At 44.2% G+C, this 19,315-nt stretch overlaps 1 protein-coding gene across 1 annotated transcript in view; it reads left to right on the top strand.

Annotated features, from left to right (window-relative positions):
• SLC5A5 (solute carrier family 5 member 5) overlaps positions 1-19,315 on the top strand; it is a 40,896-nt gene that overhangs the window by 11,100 nt on the left and 10,481 nt on the right. Inside the window, exons 2-10 of the mRNA XM_054981601.1 lie at positions 8,243-8,308; positions 9,225-9,276; positions 9,791-9,858; positions 11,333-11,487; positions 12,362-12,502; positions 16,912-17,041; positions 17,253-17,341; positions 17,806-17,918; positions 18,974-19,044. Of these exons, the coding sequence (XP_054837576.1) occupies positions 8,243-8,308; positions 9,225-9,276; positions 9,791-9,858; positions 11,333-11,487; positions 12,362-12,502; positions 16,912-17,041; positions 17,253-17,341; positions 17,806-17,918; positions 18,974-19,044 (885 nt within the window). The remainder of the gene's footprint in view (positions 1-8,242; positions 8,309-9,224; positions 9,277-9,790; positions 9,859-11,332; positions 11,488-12,361; positions 12,503-16,911; positions 17,042-17,252; positions 17,342-17,805; positions 17,919-18,973; positions 19,045-19,315) is intronic.

The raw sequence follows: 19,315 nt of genomic DNA, 5'->3' as shown, positions 1-19,315 counted from the left end.
CTAAGATTTCAAACTAGAAGCTTCACACCCTGAAAGCAGGCGGCAGCTGGCCTATTCTGGCAGCTGCAGGTCCTGGCTGTTGCTTGCTTGCTCGGTTGAAGGGCTGGTGAGTGCTTTTGAAGAGGCACGGATGGGCTTTGCAGTGACATGTGAAGGACCATCTTGGGAAGGCTTGGGGCAACCAGCCATATTGTAGCATCATGTCAGACTTGTCAATGAGCTGTGCAAACTGACTAGAGTTGAGACAAGGGACCAGGTGCTGAATCCACCTTCTACTACAGGCCCCTGAAAGGCTTCTGAGTGAGAAGGTCCAAACCATTTCCCAGTGAGATTCTCTCTCAGAGCCAAGCTACAAGTGATGCCTGACACAGGTTGGATACTTGTCAGCTTCCCTCAAGTTTTGATGGGAAATGTAGGCGTCCTGGTCTTGCATCTGTAATGGAGAGCCAAACAGTAAAACCAGGACGCCTACATTTCCCATCAAAACCTGAGGGAAGCTGACAAGTGTCCAACCTGTGTAAGGCGTCACTTGTAGCTTGGCTCTCACACTCACTCAGTAGGATATTCTCACATGTCCCCTTGCATTAACAGTTAGTCAAATGCCCGTTCTAATGAAGGGGTGTATGCATTTGGAAAATGTGTCATAATGCTCTTATAGATCTCACACCAAGTTCTGAAAATTGTGCTGCGTTTTAACTTCCCCTTCTTAAAAGAATATTCTAAAGGCTGAAAAAGTGTAACTCAAATAGTCCAGAGATTGGCAAACTGTCCTTATGAGAAAAATGTAGAGAGTCTGGGGCTTTGCGGTTTAGAAAAAAGACGCTTAATTTATTAACTTCATTTATACCCTGCCTTTCTCCACAATGGGAACTCAAAGCAACTCACATCATTCTCCTCTCCTCCATTTTATCCTCACAACAACCCTGTGAGGTAGGTTATGCTGAGAGCGAGTAACAGCCCCGAGATCACCCTGACAGCTTCCATGGCAGAATGGGGTTTCAGATCTGGGTTTCTCAGAACCTGCTCTGACACTCTACCTACTGCACCACACTGACTAAGGAAAGACTTAATAGAGGTTTATAAAATTATGGGGTATAGAAAGTAGATAGAGGGACTTTTGTCTCCCTCTCCCATAAACTAGAATATATGGGTAAGCAAAAGTACACCTTTCTTTACACGACGATTCAGAGTTATCTTATGGAACTCACTGCCTCAAGATGTAGTAATGGCTGCTAGCTAAGATGGCTTTAAAAAGGAAGTAGACAAATTCATGGAGGAGAGACTTATGAAGGGCTATAAGGTCGAATCCACATTCACCCATTACCCGCATGTTTATCGGATATCTTCCGTTTGCTTCCAATCCGTGATTTTTTCCTCTTCGTTCACATCCCTGCTTCCAATCCGTCTTGCGCGTCCCTCCGGTCACATGGCCGCTCAAAAACCGCTTTTTTGGGCGGGACCTTTTTTTCCCCACCCATTTTTTTTAAAAAATGTTGAGCGCACTTTTCCGTTATTTCGATCTTGCCTTATAAAGAAACATCATTGAAGATAATGATGCCTCTCTTTCCCCCACTGACAGCACTGATGGCTCTCTCCCATTTCTTTTTTGGAAATTTGGAAGCATGTGGGAAGCTTTCGTGGGCATTTCCTATGCAGGACAGTTCAGTGCCTGAATTTTACTGAAGTTTCACTTCCTTGGAGTGTCATTATTTCGATATTTCATAATTTCAATATTACAGTAATATAAAATAAAAAAATAAAAAACAGTTAAAAAGGAAGTTTCGCGAGTCCGTTCTGAGGATGGATTCACCCCAAAATGATTTTTCAAACTACCAGATTTGATTCAGAAACAGCATAATCAATAAATCCAATGCTATGAAGTCAAAAACAGTCTTTGCAGACTACGGAGCACTTGCAAGTTGAATCAGCCAATAGGAACTCTCGGAACGGCCGGAGAGACAGGAAGGGGGGTGGTTTTTAAAAAAAACACGTAAATTGCGCATTGGCCCGTTCACGGCCACCGTGAAACTCCCGTTGAAAACCTGTGACCACATATTCGGGAGAAATGCGAATGAAATGCGTCTGTTTAATGAGGTAATGTGACCGGGACTCGGGATTGCGTGGGGAATGCGGGGAACATGCGACTTAGAATGAGTAATGTGGATTCGACCTAAGTCAGGATGGCTCAATGATACCTCCATGCTGGGAGGCAGTCTGCCTCTTGAAAACTTAAGAAAAAGTTGGACATGCCTCTAGATGTGACTGCAATGCCATCAACAGGTAGTTTGTTTCATTAGTTATAAAGATGTGCATCTCTGCTCTTTGCAAGTTTTGTTGATAGGTTTTTGTCCTCCTCTTCTTCATTAACCCTTTTGCTAACTTTGTTATAGTTAATAAAATGTGTCTGTGTGTGCATGCATATCTCAGAGGATTTCTGTACTATAGAGTCAATGCAGCCAGTTCACCCCCACAACCACAAGATGTCATCTTTGTACGGAAAGAGACTCTGAGATTTTAAGAGTTCCTTAGCAGGCAGAAATTCAACTGCGACAGCTTTCCCCAACCTGGAACTGTCATGGAGAGGAGTCATTGGATTTTGATTTCTCCCTGTTGTTTCTCTGTCCGCATCCACACAGCAGGGATTTTCCATTTCCTTGCCATTGCTGTCCGCAAAACAGAGGCTTATGCACTGGCAACTGCCCCCACACAAGGAATTTTAGCTTCAAAAAAGAGCAATTCTCCAGATGATTAACAACATTCTCGTCACCCACATAAAAGTGACAGAAAACTTCCTGAAGGGAAATGCTGAAGGTCAAATTGATTGAAAATAAGTTTCACTTTGGTGTTCGATAAGGACGTTTACCATTTGGTGTAGTGGTTAAGATCATGGGACTCTAATCTGGAGAGCCGGGCTTGATTCCCCACTCCTCCACTTGAAGCCTGCTGGGTGACCTTGGGCTAGTCACAGTTCTCTGGAGCTCTCTCAGCCCCACCCACCTCACAGGGTGATTGTTGTGGGGTAATAATAACATACTTTGTAAACCGCTCTGAGTGGGCATTAAGTTGTCCTGAAGGGCGGTATATAAATCGAATGTTATTATTTAAAGATACCGAAAGATGGTTCAAAGCACTTCAGAGCACTTCAAGCACATTGTTGTCACAGTTTTGACCACAGTCCTGACAAACCTTCAAATTGCAGGTGGTTGAGGGTTGAGTGAAGCTGAGGGAATGGTTTTCCTGTGGTCCATTAATAAGTTTGTGGCCAAGGTAAGATTCGAACCGGGGGCTTCCTCGTTCCGTGCTCCATATCTCATGGCCTGATCTGAAGGAAGGAAGTCATAGGTCTTTTCCTTCCATGTGATCACTCTGCCGTGATCTGGAGGCTTTCTTCTTTGGCTCCAATTGTTTGTCCGTAATGAATGTTGCGCCTTCAGAAAAGGCGTATATGTGCACCAGAAGCTTGGTGGAATAAAAGTCTGAAATTTTGCTCTTCTTGACATTCCAAAAATCAACACTATTGTGAAAGGAAGGTTTTTTTAAAAAAAAACCCTAAATCTCTTGGGAAAGGTTGAGGTGAGTCTGTTAAGATAGCTCTGTTTTACTTGGAGGCAAAGTCTGCAGTGTTCTAGAAAAAAGACATTTACAGTTCTGCAGAACTTCTGATGGAAAAGAACCACCAAGTCCACCCTAGGATCAAAAATATGACTGCATTGGACTTCAGGTCTTAGCTGGAAACCCCAGCTTGATTGTACACTAATTTTGGGTAAATATAAATTTCCTACCAATGCCACAAAATCAGTACCAAACTGTACATTTCTATGCAGACACCACCATCCTGATAGATGAAGAAGTAAATCACCCTAACCTGGACCTGGATGGTTCAGGCTAGCCTGATTTCATCAAATCTCAGGCCAAACTACAAGTGACGCCTGACACTAGTTGGACACTTGTCAGCTTCCCTCAAGTTTTGATGGGAAATGTTGGCGTCCTGGTCTTGCAGCTTGGCTCTCTGACTGCTGTCCAATGTATTTTTCAACTGTCACTTGTCCAACATTCCGCCAAGCTGCCTACATTCCCCATCAAAACTTGAGGGAAGGTGACAAGTGTCCAACTAGTGTCAGGCATCATTTGTAGTTTGGCCCTCAGAAGCTAAACAGGGTCAACTTTGGTTCGTGCTTGGATGGGAGACCATCACAGAAGTCCAGGGTTGCTACACAGAGACAGGAAAGAGCAAACCACGCCTGTTCATCTCTTGCCTTGCAAACCCTATAAGGATGCCATATGTTGGCTGTGATTTGACAGTATCTTACTTGTAACTGTCCAGCCTTTTATAGCATTAAACAAAGGTGTGGAGAAATACCTTTTTGTTAGGTGGTTTGGACTTGAAAAAGAATTCCACTAAATTTTTAAAGTTTTTCTCACTCCAGGCTGAAGACAGGCAGGGAAGGGGAAGTCAATTGCTTCCAAGCCTCCCTGAAACACAAGCCACCAAAACACTGGAAATACTAATAGCCTTCCTGACCAGACAATGAAATGGTTAGCTCATACGAGGAATCTGACACCTAGAAGAGGCACAGAGATTTGTAGGAGCCAGGGGCTAGATTGTATCTTCCTGGAAAGTTCAGGAAAAAATGATTTGATCCACGAGGGTTGGGCAAACAGAGATAATAAAATCTCTCAGCGTGGAGGGAGAGGGGTTCATTTTGGGTGGTCCATGTTAGGGGAGTCCTGGTTTGGTTAGCCCAGGCAAGCCCAATCTTTTCAGATCTTTACATTTAAATGCTCCTCTTAAAACCGTAAGTTTGGCAGTCTGCTAAATGTGCTTACTAGCCCATGAGAAACTAAAAAAATTAGTAGTCTGAGGCAGGGCTTTTTTTCTGGGAAAAGAGGTGGTGGAACTCAGTGGGTTGCCCTCGGACAAAATGGTCACATGGCTGGTGCCCCCGCCCCCTGATCTCCAGACAGAGGGGAGTTGAGATTGCCCTCTGCGCTGCTTGGCGGCACGGAGGGCAATCCAAACTCCCCTCTGTCTGGAGATCAGGGGGTGGGGGCACCAGCCATGTGACCATTTTCAAGAGGTTCTGGAACTCCATTCCCCCGCGTTCCCTCTGAAAAAAAGCCCTGGTCTGAGGTATATTGCTTCTGGACATGGTTTCACTTTTAGCTATTATATCTTAAAATTGTTGGTTTATCTGTGTGTTTGTATCATCTTTTTAAAATCCCTCTAAAACATCTGGTGATAATACATTCGATGAGCTAATTTGGCATTGTGTGAAGTATTTACTTTTGCCGATCCTAAACTTACTGCCAGTCCTGTCGGAGTGGTTATTTTGTGGCTACTTTATTTAGCAATTAATTTTACAGTTTTATTTGTTGCCCTTAATATTTGATGTAGTTCTTTGAATGCATGGCCAGAAGAGGCGTACATTAACTCTCTAACATCTGCATATAGACCAAAAGCAAAGAAATGAGTCTACTTTTTTGCGATTTTTAATTTCTTTGTATGCTGTCTGTGCACTTCTGTTGTTATCCAGTAGTCCCGCGGATGTGGGCTGCTTTGTTACTTTTTTGCCCCGGCTCCGAGTCCCCACCTGGTGGAACTCTGAAAGACCTAATGCAGTTTCGTCAGACTTTGCCAGGCTTTTGGTTGAGCCGGACAGTGATGGATGCCATCTTACTGGCACTCCCTCCTCCTCCTCCTCCTCCTCCTCCTCCTCCTCCTCCTCCTCTATTTCTTGCTCCCTTTTGTTTGTTTGTGGGACAGTGATATAATTTGGAATCTGAAGAATTATCGCCATCCTGAGAATGTTTTTCACTACGAATCACCTAAATTGTTTATTATTATGAATGTTTTTATCAGTTCTTTTCCAATTTTGTCCCTGGAGCTTCAAATTACCTCGTTGGTTGTATTTCCAAAGTGGAGCTGATAAATCTTTTGTAGTTTATTATTTTTTTAAATTTCTGCATTTTACATGTCACATTTTTTTCAGTTTGGCGAAAGGTTTTATACAGGGGTCATTTCGTAGAAAAAGAGTTGGAGGAACTTGTTAGCATAACTCATTAGTACAACTCATTAGCATATGCCACACCCCTTGCAATCACCGGTAGTGTGTCATTCGCATAACTGATTTGCATATGCCACACCCCCTGACATCACCTATCCTGACTGTTTTGGACCCAATTCTGGCCATTCAGGGCTGAAATTGGGCCCAAAATGGCAAAAAGGGGCTGAAAATGGCCGAAAAGGGCCCCAAAATTGTCAGGATCGGGCTGCTGCTGAGTGGGAGAGTGATCCACCACCCGTCAGAGGCCCAATCTGGGCCATTTCGGCCCCAATCCAGGCTGAAACAGGCCCAAAATGGCCAAGAGTCAGGTGGGCGGGGCCACCTGACATGTGACCTCTTTGGGGAACTGCTGGAACTGCGTTCCTGTGCATTCCCCCTCAAAATGAGCCCTGGTTTTATTGGCTTTGGTTTCTTGGGATGTGTCCTGTGGATCAATTCCACTTGTGATGTTGCTTTTCTCTGGCACCTGAAACCTTCTCCTTTGGGTCTCTTGAGAAAGCTCCTGATGCTGGACAAAAGCGCAATTGCTACCGGGACGAATCCATAGCATCCGTCTCTTTGGCTTCTTTCTACTTCCACTGCACTAATTAAAAATGTGTCAAAAGATGCAGTCTTGATGTGATGGTATGTCCCAGAGTGAGAAAGACTGAGATCATGAAGTAATATTTCTACAATTGCATCAAGATTGTTTTTGTATGGTGTTTTATTCATGTGCTTATGTGCACTAGGAAGACACCTCACACAAAGAATCTGTATGGAACCGTGGCTGATTCCGCACACATTGGATAATGCACTTTCAATGCACTTTAGCTATTGTTTGGAAGTGGATTTTTTGTTTCACACTAGAAAAATTCAGTTCCAAATGATCTCTAAAGAGGATTGGAAGTGCATTACCCAATGTGTGTGGAATCAGTCCGTATATACATTATTTCAAGATTACTTCTGCTGGGGTGTGTGTGTGATTATTAAAATGTTGGTAATGTTGAGAGAGAGATACAAAAAGTTCCAACTCCAGGATTAATTTTAGGGCTTCTCATGTGCTTTGTTTTAGCAATGTTTCATCTCTGTATCTCTTTGGATTTATGCTAGTTTTCAAATTTCAGCAACCTATACTCTATTGTATTTGTTCATTGAATGTCCTCGCTGTTGATCATATTGACTTGCACTGTGTAATCCACCTTGTGTCACAATGAGAAAGATGATCCCATCATTCAAGCTGGTGAAGGACCAAAACATCTGGCGGATTGTGATAATATCTAATAATAATAATAACAACAATAAAGATGATGATCATGATAGTAACAATGATAATAATGTTAAAAAATCAGGACAAACAAAATGCAGTGAGAAAAAAAAATCCAAGAAAGAGAACAGGGGAACCCCCTCCCCCCGCTCCAGCCCTATCAGAGTGCAGCCAGAGCCTCTTAAGTTATTTTTGTATTGTGTAACTTGCCATACACATTCCTGAGTTGTCGTCTTAAGTTGATCAAGTCTTAAGTTGATCAAATTCTGTCCTCAACTCGTTTAGGAATTTCAGCATTACGATTTGATCTGCCCAATGACTTTTTGTTCATTGAAATGAATTATCTAGTTGCTTTTCAGATGCAAAGAGTTACTCCTTCTTCCTGGTGAAATTTAATTCATATATATAATGTGCATATAATTTTAATGTGTGTGTGTGTGTGTGTGTTTGTTTGTAGGGGTAAAACATTTTAAAAGTTGCTCAGAATCAAAGGAGCGGTCTAAAGCAGCACTTAAATATTTAAATATGATTTGCGCTGGGCAAAGAAATCCACATGCCGTTGGAGCATCCCGGCGTTGCACTAAATGTTCGCTAAACACCTGGAAGTATAGCGTCTTTCTAGCACGATTTCTGAAATCCAAGGGCATGTGGATTTGCTCAAAGACTTCTGGGCCATTCCTGGGCCATTGCTGGTACAAAGGTTAAGAAACTGTCAAAAAAAATTTGGTGTGTGATGGCAGCCAGACCCAAAGAAATCATTCCCAGGAGGCAAAGGCACTGTAAAATTCCCCCTTCTATTATGTTCAGCATCTCGATTTGAAATATTTCCATTTTTCCTTGAGGCATGGCCAAAAGCTTTCTACAGAAATCCTTTGCAAAGAGTCCATAAGTTTGCCTACATTTCAGCTTCCTTTTCTTGTTCTTGTTTTGGCAGTATCTGGAACTCAGGTTCTCCAAGAAAGTTCGCCTGTGCGGGACGATTCAGTACATCATTGCAACGGTAGGTTGACTGAGATACTATTGCCACAGTGAACATTGGGTGCCTTGAACAGAGTTTGGTGTTGTGGTTAAGAGCAGCAGGACTCTAATCTGGAGAACTGGGTTTGATTCCCCACTCCTCCACTTGAAGCCAGCTGGGTGACCTTGGGTCAGTCACAGCTCTCTCAGAACTCTCTCAGCCCCATCCACCTGACAGGGTGATTGTTGTAAGAATAATAACAACATACTTTGTAAACCGCTCTGAGTGAGTGTTAAGTTGTCCTGAAGGGCAGTATACAAATCTAATGTCATTATATTGTTATTGTTATTGTTGTTATTTAAGCCATGCAAAACTTCTTTGTACAGAGACAGACGACTGGTCTAGCTCAGTCAGTCTGCTCTGACCAGAGATGGTTCTCCAGGGGCTCATGCTAGATCCTGTTATTTACTGGAGTTTGAAAACAGACCCTTGAGTTCTGCCACTGAGCTATGGCTTAAAGGAAGTGCAGGTTTTTGCTTATGAATGTATGACTTCTGTTGAGTTAGACCACTCTTCTGTTCAGCTCAGAACTGCCTGCTTTGACCTGCTGCAGCTTTCTGAGGCCGGAAAGACGTTTCCCCCAATACGGGCTTCCTAAGATCCTTTTCATTGGAGATTATGAGGACTGAACCATATAAAGCATATGCTCGACTCCTAAGCCATGTCCAAAAGTCTCCAAGTGCATGAATAATACATGCTCCCACACTCCTGTTGTCCTAGAGAATGTGTAAAACGTGACTGTTCAGGAGAGCACTGTTATAAAGTGAATAACGTAGTTAACGTCTCTGCAATTTATTTTTGCATTGTTCTCGGATTTTGACATTACTCGTGTTTGTCGTAGGTAGTAGACTGTTTTACAGCATTATTCTCCAATCTCCTATTCTTTCATCTCTTCCAGATGCTGTACACTGGAATTGTCATCTATGCTCCGGCTTTGATCCTCAACCAGGGTAAGCTCCATGACCTATCATGAAATTTGAATTCATGTGTTACTCAGAAGTGAATCCTACTTCATGGAATCATAGCATCGGGTTGGAAGGGACCTCCAGGGTCATCTAGTCCAACCCCGTGCACAATGCAGGAAATTGACAACTACCCCCCCCCACTCCCAGTGACCCTTGCTCCATGCCTTGAAGATGGCAAAACACCTCCCTTTGGATCCACTCTAGAATAGCTTCTCTCTCTCTTTCTGTTTCTCTCTTTTGCACACCTTTTGCTCGAGAAAGGAACTTGAGAAATTTGCAAGTAAAATGAGGCTTAAGTGTCAGAAGTTTTCTCCTGCTAAATGTCTATGATTCAGGCCAGTTGGCCCATTTTAAAAGATGAAATCCCTGAAAAGAAATAGAGTATGAATATATGCCAATTAAACAAGTCAATAAAATTATTCTGCTTCAAATGGCTTTGCGCCCAGCTTTGGAAGGTCTAGGGAAACTCCTGCATTAAGATTCCTTTGCATTCCTCTAGTGACCGGACTAGATATCTGGGCCTCGCTCCTCTCCACTGGAATCATCTGTACATTCTACACCAGCATTGTGAGTATACTGGAAGTGCTTGAAAATTTGCTCTCTATGCAGATGTTGGCTGTTGGCCAACAGCCTCCAACATGTTCTCCTTGACCCATTCCATCAGGCACATGTTCTGATTGGTTATCTTCCATTATTGACGGGTTCACACAAACTTAAGAAGCTGCCTTCCACCAGGTCGTACCTTTACAGTGCAATCCTATGGTGAGTTACTCCAGTCTGAGCCCATTGAAGCCAATAGCCTAGACTGGAATAACTCTCAATAGGATTGCGCTGTTAGTCCATCAAACCCAAGGTTCTCTACTGCATTTCCCCAAGGCATCAGGCAGAGCTTCTTCCATCTCCTGACATCAAACCTCTTTTGAGGTGGCTGGGATTACACCTAGGAATGTATTCATGTGAAGCGTGTGTCCTGATTCAAAGCAGAAGCGTATCACTTGGAGACAGTTGCTTAGAAATATATGAAGCTGTCTGACTCAAAATCAGACCATTGGTTCTTCTTGCCCAGTTCTGTCGGGCAGCATTTAGAGTCTCTTTTCAGCATTCATGGCTAAAAACTCTTCCTTCATGAATTTGCCTGATTATCTTTTAATTAAACACACACACACCAGAAATGCTTTTGCCGGATCAAAACAAAGGTCCATTTAATCCAGCATCCTGATTCACATGGTGGCCAACTACTGGCCTCCAGAAGTCCTACATTCAAAAAGCACAGATGTCAAAGCTTCTCACAGCTTTTTCCTCCCGGGTACTGATATTCAGACGTAAAGGTAAAGGTAGTCCCCCTGTGCAAGCACCGAGTCATTATTGACCCATGGGGGATGTTGCATCACAATGTTTTCTTGGCAGACTTTTTATGGGGTGGTTTGCCATTGCCTTCCCCAGTCATCTACACTTTACCCCCAGGAACCTGGGTACTCATTTTACCGACTTTGGAAGGATGGAAGGCTAAGAGCAGAACCACAAGTGACAAAAGGCACAGATTGGACACTTGTCTGCTTCCCTCAAGTTTTGATGGGAAATGTAGGCAGCTTGGCGGAATGTTGGACAAGTGACAGTTGAAAAGGCGATTGGACAGCAGTCAGAGAGTGAAGCTGCGAGACCAGGATGCCTACATTTCCCATCAAAACTTGAGGGAAGCTGACAAGTGTCCAATCTGTGCCTTTTGTCACTTGTGGTTCTGCTCTAAGTCAACCTTGAGCCGGCTACCTGAACCCAGCTTCTGCCAGGATCGAACTCAGGTCGTGAGCAGAGCTTGGGCTGCAGTACTGCAGCTTACCACTCTGCACCACGGGGCTTTATTTAGATGTACACTGTCGCTAAACATGGAAGTTCCATTTTAGCTATTAAGGAACTCTCCACCACAAATACCCCAGTCACAAACATTTGTACTCAGCAATTCCCAGAATCATAAAATGTTGGAGGTAGCGCATTTCTGAAGCAGAGTCCTTCCAAGTTTCTAAGTTTCCCTTCTGCTTTCCAGGGTGGAATGAAAGCTGTCATCTGGACAGATGTTTTCCAAGTTTTCGTCATGCTCTCAGGCTTCATTGCCATCTTGATCCAAGGGACGCTCATGGTAGGAGGGCCAGGAAAAGTCTTGGGCATTGCGTACAATAACTCCAGGATCAACTTCGACGAGTATGTTCTTATCTTCGTAATTAGTTCCACCTTGAATTTTTATGAACTTCAGGTTTTTTTGCAGGATTACCATTCTGTGATGTGTGTGCATGCAAAATATCCTCCCTACCTCCTGCCCTATTTTGTGTGCATGTTTCCATGTCTGCCTGCCTGTCTAGTGCGCCTGTCCTTCCTCCAAGGAGTTCAGGGCAATATACAGGCTCAGTGGGGATTTCAAGGCAGGGGTTCCAGATGCTAGTCCTATGCTCTGCCCACTATACTATACTGCCTCTCTCATTTGTGCACTCTTTCCCACCACTGTTTCATAATCTGCTGCTGGATGTATGTGAGAGAATGTGCCTCTCCCCCATCCCAGCCAACTCTTCCTTGTATTGTAATCAGATCCAAATATGCAACACACCAAATGTTGCTTAATGCAGAACACCAGCCTTCATATGTGGATGAGCGACACAATGCAATAGGACCCTTCTGGTTCCTTCTTTTCCACCCTTTTCCAAAAAAGTGGCTCGGTTTAAATCCCTAGCACAAACCCCTTTCCAAAGGTGGTCCACGCATTCTCGATTTCTCCCTCTTGCTCTACTAGTGAGGAAGACTGACTGAGATGTTGAGCCCAACGCAGGCATAATAAACCTGTTCTGAAGACACAGAGCTTATAATATCTTGCTAGAGATTGGCTAGAAGGAAAAGCTTGCAATTTCTTTTTAAAGAGGTGCCGCAGCCCCCAGGGTCTGATTTGCAATGCCCCGCCCTTGAGCTATCATGCTCCACCCCTTGAGAGTCAGGGTCTTTTCTGGGAACCATTATCAGGGATTGGTTTGGGAGCCTTCTGTTTCACTCTTTCACATCTCTTTGTTCTCTCCCACCCCAAATACAGTTTCAATCCTGATCCCCGGAGCCGTTACACTTTCTGGACGTTTATTTTCGGTGGGACAATGGTTTGGCTTTCCATGTACGGCGTGAATCAAGCCCAAGTTCAGCGCTATGTAGCCTGCAAGACCGAGAAGGAGGCAAAACTGTGAGTCAGAAGAGCAGAAGTAAAGGACTATGTTCTTAATGCTGCATTTACACCCAGGCTGTTTTCACACACGCCCGTAAGATCGCACAAAACTCACGGAATGAGGCGTCTTCCTTGAGCGATTTTTCAGCACAATCCCCTTTAATGGTGCGATGACGTCCGAAATCGCGTTATTAAACGGGATCGTGCTGGGAAATTGCACTAGGAAGACACTTCATTCTGTGAGTTTTGAGTGATCTTCCGGAGGTTTTGGCTGTGTGGAAATGGCCCCAGTCTGACATCGAAGCCTATTTACAAAAACACAATTTAAAATATCATGGTACACACAATAAATGCATAAAATAGTAAAAGAGTCCTGCTGAATTAGACTGGGGAAATATATCGGCACCAGTATCTTGTTTAGGGTTAATTTAATATTGATCTTACAAAGTAAATTGCCATCAACTGCCTTTGAGCGAAAAAGTAGTCTGTAAATATAATAACTAAATAAACAAGTGTAATAGGCATTCCCTATTGTTTGTCTGCTCTAATAATTGTTATGCAGAGGTAGAGTGCATTGAATCATGGAGGTTCCATTTAGCCACCATAGGCACTAACAGTTAATAAACCGCTCCTCCTCTATGATTCTTTTTGGTCCATCTTTAAAGCCGCCTAACGGCTAAACAACATTTCTCCCTTTATACCCTTTTAAAAATATTTTATACAGTGTAGCCACTGGGTCCATGATTTAAAAAGAAAGACAAATATGGATGGGGAATAGTGGATTTGAACCCCTGTCCGGTTTTCCCATTCAAAATATCCCCTTCCCTGTTGCTTTCTGTTCCCGCAATGGGAAAATCCTTTGTGTATACCAACATTTTGCTGCAATCTATTTACTTACTTGGTAAATTGGGGCTGGGTCTCCAGCCTGGCGCTGAAGAAACTGCACGGGGTAGGGGAAAGGGGGTGAGCAACACCAGTTGGGCATTAATGAACTGCAGAGACTCTGAGCCTACAGAGGTATGGGAGGGAACTGGCATATAGGGTTGCCAATATCCCAGTGCGGCCTGGAGATCTCCTGAAATTATGACTAACCTCCAGGCTACAGAGATGCTAGAGAAAATGGCTGCTTTGGAGGGTGGACCCTGTAGCATTATACTAGGCTGAGGTCCCTCCCCTCCCCAAATCCTCCCCTCCCCAGGCTCAACTCCCAAATATCTAGGAATTTCCCAACCCAGAGCTGGCAAACTATTGGCATCCCTTTCTGACCTTGCACTGCCACCAGCCAGATCCCAGCAAAACCCCTGTGACAACACTGGTGGAACCAGCAGGTGGTGGTGTGGGCCCAGAAGGTGATGGGTGTACCTTACTTGAGATGACAAAGTTCTTTGAACCAGCCCTACACTGGAATTGGACCAGAAAGATCTAAATTAGTTGTGGACAAATATGTATTTTTCTTTTCTCTTTGTTTCCACTCACTGTGAACGATCTCAGTCCATTCATTTTCAAATGGTTTCTATCCATATGGTTTCTTTCCAAAATTGATTCATTTGAAATGTGGTGCTGGAGGAGAGTTTTGCGGATACCATGGACAGCCAAAAAGACAAATAAGTGGGTACTAGATCAAATCAAGCCTGAATTCTCCCTAGAAGCTAAAATGACAAAACTAAGCCTATGGTACTTCGGTCACATCATGAGAAGACAAGATTCTCTGGAAAAGTCAATAATGCTAGGAAAAGTGGAAGGCAGTAGGAAAGGAGGAAGACCTAAAATGAGATGGCTTGACTCAATAAAAGAAACCAGGTCCTCCAGTTTACAGGCTCTGAGCAAGTCTGTTAATGATAGGATGTTTTGGAGGTCTTTCCTTCATAGGTTTGCCATAGGTTGGAGGCAACTTGATGGCACATAACTTTCCATACTATATTTTTACGCAATTTAACTTGTCATTCTATGTCATTTATAAGTTGAATATATGAAAAATGGTGTTTTTATGGGAAAGGTTTTGGAACCTGTGGGTTCTATTAGTACAGCAAGAGCCAAAGAGGAATATTCATGTCAAACCAGCAAATGTGAAATTCAATAGTGCTCCTGGTCCAAAAGTCCTATTTTGCCCTGGGAGCATCTCATCCTGACCCATCACTCATGTTTGTTAATCTCCTATCCTAAAACATGGGATGAAGTTGTGGTCAAGACGAGTGAGGGCCAAGCTACAAGTGATGAATGACACTTGAACAGCAAGTGGATTGAGTGAAAGGCAAGTGAACAGGGAGAAATACACTTGCTGTTCAAGTGTCATTCGTCACTTGTAGCTTGGCCCTGAGACTATGTGGGTTTCCTCTTGTCCTGAGTCTTATATTGGAGAGAGCAGCCTTGAGTGACTTGAACGTGCATGGCGCCCTGGCGTGACCATGTTCCTCAAACTGGTGGTTTCCGTGCATGATTTGATAAGCTGCTCCTGAGGCTTTTGTAGCGTCTCTGGGCTGTGTGCCAAAGACAGCCGCAGTGTTTGTGTTCCTTGGCCTTCCACCCTAGACAACTCTGTAGAATCAAGTTGTGCTTTTCACCAACCCAGATAACCCTCGGGCTCCCTCCAGTGTTTTCTCTGGCACTCCACCCTGCTCAGAACACGCATGCAGCTATCAGCGCAGCAGGCTAGGCTGGGCCGGGTCAAGACCTTGTGAAGTGGGTCAAAGGTAATCTGGGGCTGCCAGCTGCAGGGAATATTAGAAGACAGGGAATATTAAAAGACATCCTGCCTAGAAGGGGACCTGTAACCCATGCGTAGTCACATGTGAAGAACGTACAAACTAATTCTTTTCATCTTTGTGCGAATTACAGTAGTCATTCCTATATGGAAGTAACCTCCACTTCAAAATATTGCAATGTATATACTAGGCCCTCCTGGCCTGCTGCTTTTTCCTAACTGTCTGGCATTTGCAAACTCCAAAGAAATTTAGGGAAAGAGAAGGCTGGTTTATGAAAAAATGCCCATTGCAGAATTCATGTGTCTTCTAAGGGTGTTTTGAGGACAGGCCATAGTTCAGGAGTTGGGTATATGCTGTGGAGACGCAGAAAGTTTCAGGTTGAGCCTCAGAATCATCTGAGACACAAGACATCTTACACGAGGACACTCAAGTGAAGAGAGATGCATTGTTAGCCGGGAAGCATAGTTTAAAAAAACAGAGCCAAAGGCTCTGTCAATTTCACCTCTCTACAGGAAGGTAGTTTAAAAAGACAGAGCTGGTGGAGATCACTCCTCAGAGGGTTTGTTAATTTCATCCTTGCCTCTGGAAGGCTCTGTCAGTTTTACCTTCCCTTTGGGGAGGCAAAGATGAAATTAACAAACCCTCCAAGGAGCGATCTCTTCCTGCTCTGTCTTTTAAAACTACCCTAGTGTAGACAAGTGAAATTGACAGAGCCTTTGGCTCTGCCTTTTAAAACTATACTTCCCCCTTCACTTGAGTGTCCTTGTGTAAGATGTCTCATGTATTACATGCAGAAAAGTACCAGCTGGATATTAGGACCAACTTTTTCACGGTCCGAGTAGTACAAAGGTGGAATCAGCTGCCTAGGGAGGAGGTGAGCTCCCCTTCACTGGCACTTTTCAAGAAGAGGCTGGATGAATATTTGTCAGGGATGCTTTAGGCTCGTCCTGCATTGGGCAGGGGGTTGGACTAGAAGGTCTGTATGGCCCTTTCCAACTCTGTGATTCTGTGATTCTATGTAAAGACTCTCAGAGAATTTTTTTTTCTTTGCCTGAGACTCAGGAGAACTGCTTCTGCTATGAAAAAATCATGCTGAGCTAGATTCAAGCAAGGTTGTGCTTAATTTATAGTGAGGAAGGGGCCATACTGCAGGGGGAAAGCCCCTGCTTTGCACCAGAAAGCTCCAGGTTCAATCCCTAGAATATTAGGTGCAACAACCAGAGCAGCCTTGCTGGGAAATTCTTGGCTTCTGTGCTCTGTGTTGGCTCCCAAGGACAAGTGGCTGGCCACTGCATGAAACTGGATGTTGGACTAGATACATCTCTGGTCTGATCCAGGAGGGTTGGCACCTCTTATTTTCTTATGATCGTGTTAGATTTACCGCCTCGTTTTTGAAGTGCCCTTTCATTTTTGAAGCTGTTCAATGTTTTTGGATCCCGTATTGGACCAAAACAAAACCCTAAACCTCAAACCACAGCATGCCTTTTAAGACCCATCAAAATAACACACAATGCGCAAGCTTTTGAGTTCTCCAGTACTCTTCATCACGTTGGATGTTGAAGTGTATGCGTGTGTATGGTTCAGGTCTGATCTTCAGGCCTCTTGTAAACATCTTGTGAAGAGTACCAAGCAGGTTTTGCCAAGATGAAAATAATGGTCTTGCCTTAATTCCTCTTCCCCTTTCCTTCTCTTTGCCTGCTTCCCCTTTCTCTCCCCTCCCTCCAGAGCTCTTATGGTCAATCAAGTGGGCCTCTTCTTCATAGTCTCCAGTGCTGTGGGCTGTGGCATTGTGATGTTTGCTCTCTACAAGGACTGCGACCCTCTCTTGGCTGGGCACATCTCTGCACCTGATCAGGTACTCTCTGGGTTGATTTAGCATATTTAGGATAGCGGCAGAATTTTCTGGGCCTCCAGAAAACCTGCTTAAAGCGAGAAGGAAGGAGGCCCCTTCTCACACTGCAGAGATGGTCTTGCAATGCATTATGGGGAAATCATCAACCTGTATCCTCTCAGTAGACACCCATCCCTCTTGGCCTTCTCTAAAACGCACTTGTCTTCTCTTTCAGTACATGCCTTATCTGGTCTTGGATATCTTTGAAAAATACCCGGGGGTTCCTGGCCTTTTCCTGGCCTGTGCATACAGTGGGACTCTGAGGTAAGTATGGATTAGCGTTAAAAAGGGAAGGAACTGAGTGGTGTTTTTAAACCAAAGGCTGAGGGGCAAAGGGTGCAATTGGAGGGGGTGGTGGTCTGGGGAACTTATCTTGTCAGGTCTGGGCAACTTTGGCTCTCAGACAGCTCCAGGTGGAGAAAGTCTTGCAATGCAACCCGGCTATGTTTAAAGCGCCCCATCCAGATATGCCAGTGGCCATGAGGACATCTGCTTGGAATTTTATCCAGTTTGGCGGCTGCGTTTTTTCAGTCTGAACTTTCCAGTTTCCAATATGGCTTTTCTACGCTCAGGATTGAGCATCTTTTCATTTTTAGGACTCTGCTAATGAAATTGGATACAAATTTGATGCTTGGGTGTTTTGTGTGTGTGTCTGCTGCTTGGTGTTGCACTTGCAATGGCATTTAACGTATAAGCAGCGGTTGTGACGCCTGATCTTGCCCCTGCAGCACAGCTTCGACCAGCATCAATGCCATGGCTGCAGTCACGGTGGAGGACCTCATCAAGCCTTCCATGCCAAACTTGTCACCGCGGAAACTCACCCTCATCTCCAAAGGGCTCTGTGAGTGAAGACAGTAGCGCAGCGTTCCCTTTCCATTGGGAATGGAGCAGGGTTTGGGGAGGTCTAAGGCGGGGGGGGGATCGTCATTTGGCTACCTGTGGAGATGTGCTAGTTCACAAACTGTGCAGATGAAATACATAATGGAGACAATATTCAAGGTGGGAGGTGTGCCACAATGGAAGGAAGGAAGGAAGGAAGGAAGGAAGGAAGGAAGGAAGGAAGGAAGGAAGGAAGGAAGGAAGGAAGGAAGGAAGGAAGGAAGGAAGGAAGAATTTGCATGCTAGCAGGAGAGTGGGCAATGCACCAAGCTTGGTAGAGAAGTCTTTTCTTATCCAGGATGGTGTGGGTGTATCTTTGCCAAGTTGCGTGCTGTTGAATCTCAAATGCACATTCAAGCTCATGAGAGCTGCATCAATCCACAAGACTTGGTGTCTTATTGACTGTACTCTGATGTGCAAGTGAAGTATGCATTGTGCACCATGCGCTAGGGCCAGCTGGTGTTGCGGTTGCTGTGTTGACATTTGCACCAGCGATCCTGGCACCAGGTGGGCCTTTCAGCTTTTACAGGTACTGCATATCTCACAGCTATTCCTCATGTTCCCTGCCTTCTCCATCATCAGATAATGTAGACCAACATGCTGTTAAGGGCAGACTAAAGAGTCTTGACTCTACGGTGCAGTGTGCAGCAACTAGCTTGTGATTGGCACTAGTTTAGACTAAGGAGGGGTGGCAAAATGTATAGAGGAATGGACCAACCCGTGGTTTGATGGGAATCACCTGACCATGAATGGACTGACTTGATTAAAAGGGGTTAGGTCCGGGGTTCTTCTTGGGTCCAAACATCAGAGTAGAAAGGGTAAATTATGAGCCCATGCATAACCACATGAAAGAATTTTCTAGGCCAGTTCTGAGATTAGAGGAATGGTTCCGATGTAGTTCCCCTGGGTTTGGTCCCTCTGCAATTCTGATAACACGGGAATTGCACAGTGTGTTCAATGAAAAAAAACACAACTTCTTTGCAAATTTTGATGGAGGAAATTGTTTTTTTTCCCCAGCCCTGATCTACGGTACATCATGCATTACTGTTGCGGCGATGTCCTCGTTACTAGGAGGCGGTGTGCTACAGGTAAACATTATCCATGCAAAAGAAGCAAGTGGACTAATGCTGTGTATAGGTTTATCTTTTTTGCTAGCATTACCTTGTCCTGATTACATACCAGCTTCTATAGATCTCTCCTCCCCTTTTAGCACCATTGAAACCAATGGCCATCAATGCACCTTATTGCTGCAAATCTGTAAATTAATTATTCATTGTATGAAAAATATACTTCTCTTTGTTGTCTCTGTAATTGGGTGACCCTGAATTCTCATGTTATGAAAGAGCAAGGGGGGGGGAG

The sequence above is a fragment of the Eublepharis macularius genome, chromosome 5 (genome assembly GCF_028583425.1).
Source record: "Eublepharis macularius isolate TG4126 chromosome 5, MPM_Emac_v1.0, whole genome shotgun sequence".
NCBI classification, from domain to species: Eukaryota; Metazoa; Chordata; class Lepidosauria; order Squamata; family Eublepharidae; genus Eublepharis; species Eublepharis macularius.
This window is presented reverse-complemented; position numbering and strand designations above follow the sequence as displayed.